The following is a 14,014-nucleotide window of genomic DNA, read 5'->3' on the forward strand; positions in this document are numbered from 1 at the left end:
TTGTTTCATTTGGTTTAGAGATACAGCACGGAAACAGGCCATTCGGCCCACTGAGTCCGTACCGACCAGCATTCCCCGCACATCAACACTATTCTACACACACTATGGACAATTTACATTTATACCAAGCCAATTAACCTACAGACCTATACGTCTCTGGAGTGTTGGTGGAAACCGAAGATGTCGGAGAAAACCCATGTAGGAATGTACAAATCTCGCACAGACAAGCACCCGTAGTCAGGATTGAACCCGGGTCTCTGGCGCTGTAAGGCAGTAGATCTAACGCCAGTTTAGTTATTTTAGTTTATTGTCACGTGGACCGAGGTACAGTGAAAATCCTTTGTTGCGTGTTAACCAGTCAGCAGAAAGACTACACATGATTACAATTGATCCATTTACAGTGTACAGATACATGATAAGGGAATAACGTTTAGTGCAAGGTATAGCCAGCAAAGTTTGATCAAGGGTCATCAAAGAGGTAGATAGTAGTTCGGGACTGCTCTCTGGTTGTGGTAGGATGATTCAGTTGCCTGATAACAGCTGGGAAGAAACTGTCCCTGAATCAGGTGCTGTACGTGTTCACTCTTTTTGTACTACGTCACAATGCCACCCTAAAGATGCTTTATAAAGATATTTTATTTTTGCTCCAGTAAAATTATTATCATTATTTTTATTTTATTTAACCAATTTTTTTTTTTTAGAAGTACATTACGTTAATACAAGCCAAATATAACGTATTACATTTCTTGTACCACTTCATTTCTTAAGCTTTCAAAAGAGAAAAAAGTAACGAAAGAGAGAAAGAGTGGTGATTGTGTGAAAAAGTGATCAAGAAAAAAGAGCCATTACGCGAAGAGTTAGAGAAAAAAGTTAAGAAATAGGCCGTAGAAAAGAAAAAAGAGAAAAAGAAACAAAAGCTCTAATAAGAAGACAGAGCAGAAAGGAATTTACCAACCTCGTATTTTTCATCCCCCCTTACCAGGTCCTGAAACCATTTCTTTTCAGAGTACTGTTGCACCTTATACTTGTAGTAAGTCGATAAATGCAGACCACGTCTTTTGGAAGTGATCTGATTTGCCTGCAAGAAGGAGTCTCATATCTTCCAGGTGTAATGTTTCAAACATATTTGAAATCACATATTTATTGTTGATATAGGGACGTTTTTGCAGAATTTAAGTATAAGTTTTTTTCCCGTTATTAACCCGTAATTAAATATGGTATCAGATCCAGGGTAAGGCGAGAGAATGACAGTCAGAGCAGTGTACTGTTCTGGATGTCAGATGTGGGAGGTCATGGTGTCGGATGGCCCTCCAGACGTCCACATCTGCACCAGGTGCAGCAAGATGGGGCTCCTAAGGGACCGTATTAGGATTCTGGAGCAGCAGCTCGATGACCTCTGTCTGGTCAGGGAGAGTGAGGAGGTCATAGATGGAAGTTATAGGGAGGTGGTCACTCCAAAACCACGGGAGAGAGACATGTGGGTCACGCTTAGGAAGGACAAGGGGCAGAGGCAGGAACGAGTGAGTACTCCAATGTCGGTACACCTTGCAAATAAGTACTCCTGTTTGAGTACGGATGGGGGTGACAGCCTACCCGGGGGTAGCGACAGCGGACGGGCCTCCAGCACAGAGACCGGCCCTGTTGCTCCGAAAGGCAGGGACAAAAAGAAGAGGGCAGTAGTAATTGGGGACTCTATTGTTAGGGGGTCGGATAGGCGTTTCTGTGGACGCAGTCGGGAGACCAGGATGGTGGTCTACCTCCCTGGTGCCAAGGTCTCGGACGTGTCTCAACGCATCCAAGATATCCTGAAATCAGAGGGAGAGGAGCCTGAGGTCGTGGTACATATAGGTACAAATGACATAGGTAAAGGCAGGAAGATTGTTCCCGATGTTAGGGAAGTCCAGGACAAGGGGTCACAGTCTAAGGATAAAGGGGAAATCCTTTAAAACCGAGATGAGAATAACTTTTTTCACGCAGAGAGTGGTGAATCTCTGGAACTCTCTGCCACAGAGGGTAGTTGAGGCCAGTTCATTGGCTATATTTAAGAGGGAGTTAGATGTGGCCCTTGTGGTTAAGGGGATCAGGGGGTATGGAGAGAAGGCAGGTACGGGATACTGAGTTGGATGATCAGCCATGATCATATTGAATGGCGGTGCAGGCTCGAAGGGCCGAATGGCCTACTCCTGCACCTAATTTCTATGTTTCTATGTTTCTATGTAAAAGAAGGGAAGAGGTCCTGAAGGGAGGATTTAGGGAGTTGGGAGGAGAGTTAAGGAAAAGGACCAAAAACGTAACAAACTCAGGATTACTGTCTGTACCACGCGACTGTGAGAGTAGGAATGGAGCGAGGTGGAGGATAAATGCGTGGCTGAAAGACTGGTGCAGAGGGCAGGGATTCAAGTTTCTGGATCATTGGGACTTCTTTTGGGGAAGGTGGGACCTGTACAGAAAGGATGGGTTGCACTTGAACCCGAGGGGGACCAATATCCTGGCGGGGAAATTTGCAAAGGCAACTGGGGAGACTTTAAACTAGAATGGTTGGGGCGAGGGACTCAAATAGAGAAAGCTAATAGACAGAATGGGAGGCAGGAAGTAGAAAAGGGAAGCACTCGGACACAAGAGGAGAAAGAAAAAAAAGGAAATAAACAGAGAAGAAGAGACGGGGGGTTTCTTAAATGTGCATATTTTATTGCTAGGAGCATTGTAAGAAAGGTGGATGAGCTTAGAGTCTGGATACACACCTGGAAGTATGATGTTGTGGCGATCAGTGAAACATGGTTGCAGGAGGGCTGTGATTGGAAACTAAATATTCCAGGATTTCGTTGCTTCAGGTGTGATAGAATTGGAGGGGCAAGAGGTGGAGGTGTTGCATTGCTAGTCAGGGAAGATATTACAGCAGTGCTTTGGCAGGATAGATTGGAGGGCTCGTCTAGTGAGGCTATTTGGGTGGAACTGAGAAGTGGGAAAGGTGTAGCAACACTTATGGGGGTGTATTATAGACCGCCGAGTGGGGAACGAGAATTGGAAGAGCAAATATGTAAGGAGATAGCAGATATTAGTAGTAAGCACAAGGTGGTGATTGTGGGAGATTTCAACTTTCCACACATAGACTGGGAAACACATTCTGTAAATGGGCTGGATGGTTTGGAGTTAGTAAAATGTGTGCAGGATAGTTTTTTGCAGCAATACATAGAGGTACCTACTTGAGGAGGGGCAGTGCTGGACCTCCTGTTAGGAAATGAGATGGGACAGGTGGCGGAGGTATGCGTTGGGGAGCACTTCGGGTCCAGTGATCACAATACCATTAGTTTCAATATAATTATGGAGAAGGTCAGAACTGGACCTAGGGTTGAGATTTTTGATTGGAGAAAGGCTAACTTTGATGAGATGCGAGATGATTTAAAAGGAGTGAACTGGGACATTTTGTTTTATGGGAAAGATGTAGAAGAGAAATGGAGGACATTTAAAGGGGAAATTTTAAGAGTACAGAATCTTTATGTTCCTGTTCGGTTGAAAGGAAACAGAAAAAATTGGAAAGAGCCCTGGTTTTCAAGGGAAATTGGACATCTTGTTCGGAAAAAGAGGGAGATCTACAATAATTATAGCCAGCATGAAGTAAATGAGGTGCTTGTGGAGTATAAGGAATGTAAAAATAATCTTAAGAAAGAAATTAGAAAAGCTAAAAGAAGATATGAGGTTGCTTTGGCAAGTAAGGTGAAAGTAAATCCAAAGGGTTTCTACAGCTATATTAATAGCAAAAGGATAATGAGGGATAAAATTGGTCATTGGAGAGACAGAATGGGAAGCTATCTGCAGAGCCAAAAGAGATGGGGGAGATATTGAACAATTTCTTTTCTTCGGTATTCACCAAGGAGAAGGATATTGAATTATGTGAGGTAAGGGAAACGAGTAGAGTAGCTATGGATACTATGAGTTTCAAAGTAAAAGAAGTACTGACACTTTTGAAAAATATAAAAGTGGATAAGTCTCCAGGTCCTGACAGGATATTCCCTAGGACATTGAGGGAAGTTAGTGTAGAAATAGCCGGGGCTATGACAGAAATATTTCAAATGTCATTAGAAACGGGAATAGTCCCCGAGGATTGGCGTACTGCGCATGTTGTTCCATTGTTTAAAAAGGGTTCTAAGAGTAAACCTAGTAATTATAGACCTGTTAGTTTGACTTCAGTGGTGGGCAAATTAATGGAAAAGATACTTAGAGATAATATATATAAGCATCTGGATAAACAGGGTCTGATTAGGAACAGTCAACATGGATTTGTGCCTGGAAGGTCATGTTTGACTAATCTTCTTGAATTTTTTGAAGAGGTTACTATGGAAATTGACGACGGTAAAGCAGTGGATGTTGTCTATATGGACTTTAGTAAGGCCTCAAGGTTCCTCATAGAAGGTTGGTTAAGAAGGTTAAACTGGTGGGTATAAATGCCGGAATAGCAAGATGGATTCAACAGTGGCTGAATGGGAGAAGGCAGAGGGTAATGGTGGATGGCTGTTTGTCGGGTTGGAGGCAGGTGACTAGTGGGGTGCCTCAGGGATCTGTGTTGGGTCCTTTGTTGTTTGTCATGTACATCAATGATCTGGATGAAGGGGTGGTAAATTGGATTAGTAAGTATGTAGATGATACCAAGTGTTGTGGATAATGAAGAGGATTTCCAATGTCTACAGAGTGATTTAGGCCATTTGGAAAAATGGGCTGAAAGATGGCAGATGGAGTTTAATGCTGATAAATGTGAGGTGCTACACCTTGGCAGGACAAATCAAAATAGGACGTATATGGTAAATGGTAGGGAATTGAAGAGTACAGTTGAACAGAGGGATCTGGGAAGAACCGTGCATAGTTCCTTGAAGGTGGAATCTCATATAGATAGGGTGGTAAAGAAAGCTTTTGGTATGCTAGCCTTTATAAATCAGAGCATTGAGTATAGAAGCTGGGACGTAATGTTAAAATTGTACAAGGCATTGGTGAGACCAAATCTGGAGTATGGTGTACAATTTTGGTCGCCCAATTATAGGAAGGATGTCAACAAAATAGAGAGAGTACAGAGGAGATTTACTAGAATGTTGCCTGGGTTTCAACAACTAAGTTAGAGATAGGTTGAATAAGTTAGGTCTTTATTCTCTGGAGCGCAGAAGGTTAAGGGGGCACTTGATAGAGGTCTTTAAAATGATGAGAGGGATAGAGTTGATGTGGACAAGCTTTTCCCTTTGAGAATAGGGAAGATTCAAACAAGAGGACATGACTTCAGAATTAATGGACAGAAGTTTAGGGGTAACATGAGGGGGGACTTCTTTACTCAGAGAGTGGTAGCTGTGTGGAATGAGCTTCCAGTGGAAGTGGTGTCGGCAGGTTCATTGTTATCATTTAAAAATAAATTGGATAGGCATATGGATGAGAAGGGAATGGAGGGTTATGGTATGAGTGCAGGCAGGTGGGACTAAGGGAGAAAAGTTGTTCGGCACGGACTTGTAGGGCCGAGATGGCCTGTTTCCGTGCTGTAGTTGTTATATGGTTATATGGTTAACTAAGAAATGGACAAGGGAGAGCCAGTGGATGTAGTGTACCTGGACTTTCAGAAAGCATTTGACTTGGACAGGTTAGGTGAGTGGGCAGATGCATGGCAGATGCAGTTTAATTCGGATAAATGTGAGGTTATCCACTTTGGTAACAAAAACAAGAAGGCAGATTATTATCTAAATGGTGTCAAATTGGGAAAAGGGAAAGTACAACGGGATCTGGGGGTCCTTCTTCATCAGTCAATGAAAGTAAGCATGCAGGTACAGCAGGCAGTGAAGAAAGCGAATGGCATGTTGGCCTTCATAACAAGAGGAGTTGAGTATAGGAGCAAAGAGGTCCTTCTGCAGTTGTACAGGGCCCTAGTGAGACCACACCTGGAATATTGTGTGCAGTTTTGGTCCCGTAATTTGAGGAAGGACATTTTTGCTATTGGGGGAGTGCAGTGTTGGTTCACCAGGTTGATTCCTGGGATGGTGGGACTCTCATGTGCTGAGAGAAGGGAGCAGCTCGGCTTGTATACTGGGTTTTAGGATGAGTGGGAATCTTAGTGAAACATATCGGACTATTAAGGGTTTAGACACGCTAGAGGCAGGAAACATGTTCCCGATGTTGGGGGTTCCCAGAACCAGGGGCCACAGTTTAAGAATATGGGGCAAGTCATTTAGAACGGAGATAAGGAAACACTTTTTCACACAGAGAGTTGTGAGTCTGCGGAATTATCTGCTTCAGAGGGCGGTGGAGGCACCTGGCTTGAGTAATTGAGCTGCCAGCTCACCAGGCCTGAATGACTGAGCTGCCAGCCCAAGAATCCATTGGGCCCCACAATGTCCATATTACCCTCTGGAAAACAGGCCCTTCGGCCCACAACACCCATACCGGCGCTCCAGAAAGACCCCCTCCCACTGGCCACCAATATTGGAATTGGTGGAGAGGCAGAATATTGCGATGTGAACATGAGCATGAACATGATGGGCTGACGGGCCGGACTCTAATGTACAACCATGGCTCTCTGCTCCGAGAGCACTGAATGACTGAATTCCACAGCCACTGGTGCAATGAATTCCAAAGGTTCCCCAGTCTCTGCGTGCAGTAATGTCTCCTTACCTCTGTCCTACATGGTGCAGCCCACATTCTGAGAGGGTGCCTGTTCTCCAGACCCCTCAAACAGAGGAAACATCCTCCCTGTATCCAGCCCACTGAGCTCTGTAAGAACTTTGTGTTTCACTGAGATCTCCTCCAATACACACGAACGCTCGAGTACACAGGCCTAGTCTATTCAATCTCACACCGCACAGCAAACTCATTGTCCCAGGGACAAGTATTGTTAATTTTTGCTGCATTTCCTCTGTGTCAAGTTTGTCAATATCGGTACACAGTAGCAGAGGAACACAAGAAAATAGGAGCAGGATTAGGATCCGCTCCTCAGGATACGGGATAAAAGAGATATAGGCGATGATGTAAAGAGATAAAGAACAATGAATGGAAGATATGCAAAAAAATAACGATTAGATGAAAGCCATTGTTAGCTGTTTGTTAGGTGAAAACAAGAAACTATTGCGACTTGGATGGGGGAGGGATAGAGAGAGAGAGAGGCTACCTGAAGTTAGAGATATCAACATTTCATACCACTGCTAAGCTGCCCAAGCGAAATATCAGATGCTGTTCCCCCAATTCACGTTTAACCTCACTCTGACAATGGAGGAGACCTAGGACAGAAAGTCTGTGTGGGAATGGGAAGGAGAATTAATATGTTCAGAAACCTGGAGATCAGGGAGGTTCAGGCAGACTGAGCGAAAGTGTTCAGCAAAACGATCGCCCAGTCTGCGTTAGGTCTCATCATGTATAAGAGTCCACACCTTGAACAACTGATACAGTAGATGAGGTGCAAATGAATCTCTGCCTAGCCTGGAAGGACTATTGGGGTTCCTGGACAGAGTCAAGAGAGGAGGTACAGGGACCAGTGTTGCATGTTCTGCGGTTGCTGGGGAACGTACTAGGGTGGTGGTGGTTTAGGTGGGAAAGGATGAGTTAACCAAGGAGTTGCAGAGGGAACGGTCTCTGCTGAAGGTAAAACGGGAAGGAGATGGGAAGATGTGACTAGGGGTGGGATCGCGTTGGAGGTGGTGGACATTTTGGAGGATTATGTGTTGTGTGTGGCAGCTGATCGGGTGAAAAGTAAGGACAAGGGGGACTGTCTATGTTGTGACTAGGAGGAGCGGGAGCAAGGGCAGAGCTGTGGGGTACTGAGGAGACACGAGTGTGGGCCTCATCTATGCTGGGCGAGGAGAATCCCCATCCCCTAAAGAATGAGGCCATCTCCGATATCCTGGTATGGAACACCTCATCTTGAGGGCAGTTGTGGCATAGATGGAGGAATTGTGAGTAGGGGATAGAGTCTTTGCAGGAAGCAGGGTAGGGAGAGGTGTAGTCGAGATAGTTGTGGGAGTCAGTGGGTTTGTAAGAGACGTCTATCGATAGTCTATTTCCTGTGATGGAGGCAGTGAGATCAAGAAAGGGGAGGGAAGTGTTGGTGTTGATCCAAGTAAATTTGATTGCAGGATGGAAATTGGTGGTGAAGTTGATGAAGTCCACGAGTTCTGCATGGGTACAGGAGGCAGCACCAATGGAGTCATCAATGTAATGGTGATAGAATTCAGGGATAAGGCCTTGGACTTGGAGGATTCGAAGGAGAAGTTATTAAGAGTGAGAACCAGCTCCGCTAGGCGGAGTAGTGTTAGTGGAGGGAAATTGGATGGTTCTGCGGTCGAGGAAGAAACGGAGAGGGCTTTAAATCCTTCCTGGTGACAGATGGAGGTGTAGAGTGACTGAACGGCCATTGTAAAGATGGGGGGGTGGGGGTTCGGAATGTGGAAGTCATTAAATATTAAAGTGACGAAGGGTATGTGAGGTATCTCGGACATAGGTCGGTACAGATTGGACTGGGGGGGATGGGATGGAACCGAGGTACATGGAAATCAATTCAGTGGGACAGGTGGAGGCAGAAACAATGGGTCTGCCAGGGCAGTTATGTTTATGGATTTTGGGTAGAAGGTTAGACTGGGCTGTGTGGGGCTGGGAAATTATAAGGTGTCTGAAACAAGGATAATGGAAAAGCTTTACCTTGCTTGAAGTCATCAGATGTTTCTTTGAATGTCGTATTGAATGAAACAGGGCAATGAAACTTTTCAATCGGCAAGGCTTCATCTACCACCGACAGTGGTTTGGCTTTATTACGAACCCTGGAAATATTTAACAGTTGGTTATAAACTGAGTATTAGAAATGTTTTGAGCTGTTCCACCAAAACTTACAATGTTTCCGTCAAGACAATGTCCTACCTTCGCTTGTGCTTAGTGTTCTCCTGAAAGAAATAAAACACAAATCTCAATTGATTGAGATGGACCGTCCTCATCCCGACAGCGGGAATTTCACCAAATTTCTACAACACTCTGATAATTCCCATTTCCCAACTCTAATCGGCACTGTCATGCAGAGAGAAAGCGGGTATTGCCGCAGAGATGTAGAACGATGGGGGAAAACACAAGGAATGTTCATGAGAATAACGCCATGAATGAGAGGATGGAACGCAATGAAAAGACTGGGCAGGTCGTGGGATTTCATCTGGACAATATATCAGGAATGAGGAGAGGGAATTTAACATTATCGATGGATTTAAATGGGTGGGGATGAAATATCTCAAATTGAAAGGGAGACCAATAATCAAAGTTGAAATGTAGCGTGGTCTTCAATAAATACCGAAAGGAATGCAGTCATGAGAACATGGACCTCACTTGCATTGGAGGGACTGAAGCCAACAGCAGAGATAAATTTGATTGCAAGTGGGATAAACACATTAACACTGGAATTTAGGATATTGTTACCGTGTGTGGATAGTAGATGGGAGGGATGATGACTGGATAGGATGGGCTGAATGGCCTGTCTATGATGTAGAATGGGATGTCATTGTATGGTGAAACAAGGTGGACAAAACAAACAGAGCAAATTCCCCCAAGATGACCACCCACTGCTGATGGGAACCGGATACAGATGATCAATCTGATGTGTGCGCCACGTTCTAGATTTCAATGTTAATCCCCACAATGTGGCCATGGCTGATCTAGCCCAGGACTGAACTCCTTCTCTTTGCCTCATTCCCGTCGATTACTATTCCCCAAATTTTTAAATAGGATCACCTGTCATTGTTCTAAACTCCACATAATATAAACACCTCTCTACATTCCGGCCAGACAGTCCTGAGAACCCATAGATTCAGCGGGAGGCCAATTAGTTTCTGAACCACAGCTGGAACAGAGGGAACATTTACTCAGTTCCGAATTATTGTTAAATGCTTCTTTTCTTTCTGAAATGTTACCCACCATTTTCTGACTGTGCACTTTCACTTCACCAAACTGTAGTGCAGGGTAGGACTTGAAGTCATCACAAATTTCTTTGCATGCCGTGTTGAATGAAACAGGGCAATGAAACTTTTCAATCGGCAAGGCTTCATCTACCACCGTCAATGGTTTGGCTTCATCACAAACCCTGGAAATATTTAACAGTTGGTTATAAACTGAGCATTAGAAAGGTTTTGAGACATTACACCAAAACTTACAATGTTTCCATCAAGACAATGTCCTACCTTCGCTTGCGACCAGCTTCCTCCTGAAAGAAATAAAACACAAATCTCAATTGACCGAGATGAACCATCCTCATCCCGACAGCGGGAATTTCACCAAATTTCTACAACCCTCTGATAATTCCCATTTCCCAACTCTGATCGGCACTGTCATGCAGAGAGAAAGCAGATATTGCCGCAGAGATGTAGAACGATGGGGGAAAGCACAAGAATATTCATGAGAATTACGCCATAACTGAGAGGATGGAACGTAATGAAAAGACTGGGCAGGTCATGGGATTTAATCTGGAGGAGATGTCAGGAATGATAAGAGGGAATTTAACATTATCGGTGGATTTAAATGGGTGGGAATGAAATAATATCTCAAATTGAAGGAGAGACCAATAATCAAAGTTGAAATGTAACATGGTCTTCAATAAATACCGAAAAAAAGTCAGTCATGGGAACATTGACCTCACTTGCATTGGAGGGACTGAAGCCAACATCAGAGAAAAATGTAAGTGCAGGCGGGATAAACACATTAGCTTCCTGGAATGTGGGGTATTGTTACCGGGTCTGGAGAGTAGATGGGAGGGATGATGAGTGGAGCAGTAATCTAGACCGGATAGGATTGGCCAAATGGTCTGTCTATGATGTAGAATGGGATATCATTCTATGGTGAAACAAGGTGGACAAAACAAACAGCAAATTCCTTCAAGGTGACCACCCACTGCTGATGGGAACCAGATGTAGATGATCAATCTGATGTGTGCGCCACGTTCTAGATTACAATCCTCATAATGTGGCCATGGCTGATCTAGCCCAGGACTGAACTCCTCCTCTTTGCCTCATTCCATTCTATTACAATTCCCTGAATTTTTTTAAATGTATCTTCCTCTGGGTTAAAATATGTCTAACATGTAAAATGTCTCAGTCTCTTGGTTGGAGACTCCCAGATATTCACTGCCCTCTGCCCATTCGTGGTCCTTGGGATCAGATATAGGATCACCTGTCATTGTTCTAAACTCCACATAATATAAACACCTCTCTACCTTCTAGCCAGACAGTCCTGATATCCCATAGATTCAGCGGGAGGCCAATTAGTTTCTGAACAACAACAGCTGGAACAGAGGGAACATTTACTCAGTTCCGAATTACTTGTAAATGCAGCATTTATTTTTGAAATGTCACCCACCATTTTGTGACTGCACTTCCACTTCACCGAACTGTTATGTAACCCCTCACCTTCAGAAACACCACACTGTCTTTTTGATCCATCTGTTGCTGCAACTTTAAGAGTTCCTCCTGAATGGAATTTAAATTCTCTTGAATCTTTCCAAGATTTTTCTCCATTGTATTTAGAATCTTCTTCTCTTCCTCCCGGATATCTGCCAGTGCGCGCTGCTCTTTCTCAGTGAGAATCTGGTGCAGTTCAGCATACTGGGATGTGATCTTGGACTGAAGGTTGTGTGATTGTTCCTGTGAAATAAAAGGTGAAGAACAATATATAATGTCACTGATTCAATAGTTTGTCTAAGGTAGACAAAAATGCTGGGCGAACTCAGCAGATGAGGCAGCATCTATTGAGTGAAGGAATAGGCAACGTTTTGGATCAAGACCCTTCTTCAGACTTTAGAAGCATTTAGACAAAATGTCGTGAGGGTAATGTGAAACCCATCAATCCTCTACCCCAATACAATTCCCTGCTGCCTGTTCCTTTTAACATGACCATTAATTCCCATTCATCCGTCCACCACCCACTTTCCCAGGGATTATAACAGTCACCGATTGACCATTGAACCAGCGTGTACTGGGGACGTGGAAGGAATCCGCTGCGGTCACAGGGAGAAGGCGTGAACCACACGGGCAGCACCCGAGGTCAGGATCGAACCCACTCACCAGAACTAGGAGACAGCAGCACTACTTGTGTCACTGCGCTGCTCTATTATTACACGCACCATAGGGATCAAATCTACACAAGATCAGGAAATCGAAACTTAAAAGCCTCACCAGAACTCCAGAAATCTTCAGTTTCTGTTGCTGCTCCATTTGCTGGATCCCTGATTGCTTTTCTGCAAGAGACTGGATGGAAGATTTCACCTGATCCTGGTGTTTGAAAATCAGAGAATAAAATGTTACACCATAAACAGGGAATTAAACAATAATAGACACAAAATGCTGGAGTAACTCAGCAGGACAGGCAGCATCTCTGGAGAGAAGGAATGGGTGACGTTTCGGGACGAGACCCTTCTTCTGACTGACATTCCTTCTCTCCAGAAATGCTGCAAGTCCCGCAGAATTACTCTGGCATTTTGTGCCTATCTTTGGATTAAATCAGCAACTGCAGTTTCTTCGTACACACAGGAATTAAACAATGATGCGATCAAAATCGGTTTGCTTTTACCTTGTAGGTTTCAACAGCTTCTTTAACCGGCATGAAGCTGTGAGACTCGTGTTCCCGCCCGGCTGCACAAATCACACAGATCAGCTTCTTGTCAGTTTCACAAAACAGCTTCAGTTCTTCCTGATGTTCCTCGCACTGAAGTTTACTTTCCTTCTCTGTCCGATTCAGGCTCAGTGTTCGTGCTTTCTCAGACCGTCTCGCCAAGGCCCAACTAACCCTGAGGGTGCGGTCTGTAAACTGCTCTCTACATTCCGGGCAGGAGTTTCTCCTCTCCCTGTCCCAACTCTGTGTGATACAGGAGCGGCAGAAGTTGTGCCCGCACTCCAGTGACACCGGATCGGTGAAGAAATCCAGGCAGATGGGACAAACTACCTCCTCGGTTAAACTCTCGACCCGGTCTTTCGAAGCCATTTTAACTCCTCCTCTTCCTGGTTCAAAACACATTCCCTTTCCCTGAACCGCTGACCCCCTGCAGTACCGCGAGTGTTCACTGCTTTCGCTGCCGTCTCGGGGAATGAATGTAATTCGGCTGCAAGTGTTCAGTGTGAAGATGCAGAAACATGGAACTGCAGATGCTGCTTCACAACAAAAAGGCACAAAGTGCTGGATTAACTCAGCGGGTCAAGTAGCACCTCTAGAGAACGTGGACAGTTGATGTTTCGGGTCTGGACCCTTCTTCAGACCGATTGTAGGGGCGGTGGGTGGGAGATGGAAGAACGATGGAAGGAAGGGGGCAGGACAAAGCCTGGCTGGTAATAGGTTGACACAGTTGAGGGGGAGAGGGGGGAGTTGATGGGCAGACGGTTGGACAAAGTCCAGAGATGAAAGACAGAAAGTGTGTGACAAAATGATCGAGGACTTGCGAATTGTGTCCTGATCTTCAAACACTCTTCTCCTCAGACGGCCAAAGGTTGTGCAGGTGCACTGAAGCCGCTGGTGAATTTCACCATCAATGTCTGCCTTCCTCTGGGAAGAGGAGCGCCGGCCACAGGACCCGAGGGTCACCATCGTTACGACCATGTTAAAGGAAGGAGACAAATCCACCCTTTCCCTCCTTCTCCTCCTCCCCTCCTCTGTTTCCCTTCACTGCTCCACAAACTCCGCGACACGTGACACCAGACCTCCATTCAACCCGCCCCCGACACGTGACAGCCAGAAGTGAAGATACAGGAAGTTATCCACAGTGACATTCAACAAAACTGTTGTGTTTATTTCTGTTTACCAAAATCCTGGTTACCTAACCCTAATTGGACATTGATCCAGAACATGATTACTCAGACTCCCCGTGACCTTTCAGTCTCCCTACCCTATCCTCATTTCTCCATTGAATTTTCCTTCATCCCCAATTTTTTATAACATAGTTGCTTGTCAGAAAAAGGATTACCTCCAGGGTAATTTTGTTTTGCAATCCCCAATGACTCTTTCCACCATCCCAGATGCCTGTGGGTGTTGTGTACAGTGA

General features: G+C 44.8%; 1 protein-coding gene across 1 annotated transcript; it reads right to left on the bottom strand.

Moving 5' to 3' along the window:
* Positions 1-390: 390 nt before the first annotated feature.
* On the bottom strand, positions 391-12,989 carry LOC129693949 (nuclear factor 7, brain-like). Its single transcript, XM_055630672.1, has 8 exons — positions 12,553-12,989; positions 12,159-12,254; positions 11,394-11,627; positions 10,173-10,195; positions 9,910-10,075; positions 8,872-8,894; positions 8,656-8,774; positions 391-1,078 (listed from the first exon to the last, which is right to left on the bottom strand). The coding sequence occupies exons 1-8, from the start codon at positions 12,961-12,963 to the stop codon at positions 1,020-1,022; spliced, it is 1,131 nt and encodes a 376-aa protein (XP_055486647.1). The 5' UTR covers positions 12,964-12,989; the 3' UTR covers positions 391-1,019.
* Between the last annotated feature and the right edge of the window lie 1,025 nt (positions 12,990-14,014).

This window comes from Leucoraja erinacea, unplaced genomic scaffold, assembly GCF_028641065.1.
Source record: "Leucoraja erinacea ecotype New England unplaced genomic scaffold, Leri_hhj_1 Leri_492S, whole genome shotgun sequence".
NCBI classification, from domain to species: domain Eukaryota; kingdom Metazoa; phylum Chordata; class Chondrichthyes; order Rajiformes; family Rajidae; genus Leucoraja; species Leucoraja erinaceus.

What these genes read in the sequence shown, in the direction of transcription:
- LOC129693949 (XM_055630672.1), bottom strand. Translation starts at nt 12,963, where the DNA reads ATGGCTTCGAAAGACCGGGTCGAGAGTTTAACCGAGGAGGTAGTTTGT. An exon ending in AAGCTGTTGAAACCTACAAG is followed by an intron (nt 12,255 to 12,552) that starts GTAAAAGCAAAC and finishes TTCAAACACCAG; the next exon opens with GATCAGGTGAAATCTTCCAT. An exon ending in ATCTGATGACTTCAAGCAAG is followed by an intron (nt 1,079 to 8,655) that starts GTAAAGCTTTTC and finishes TCCTTCTTGCAG; the next exon opens with GCAAATCAGATCACTTCCAA.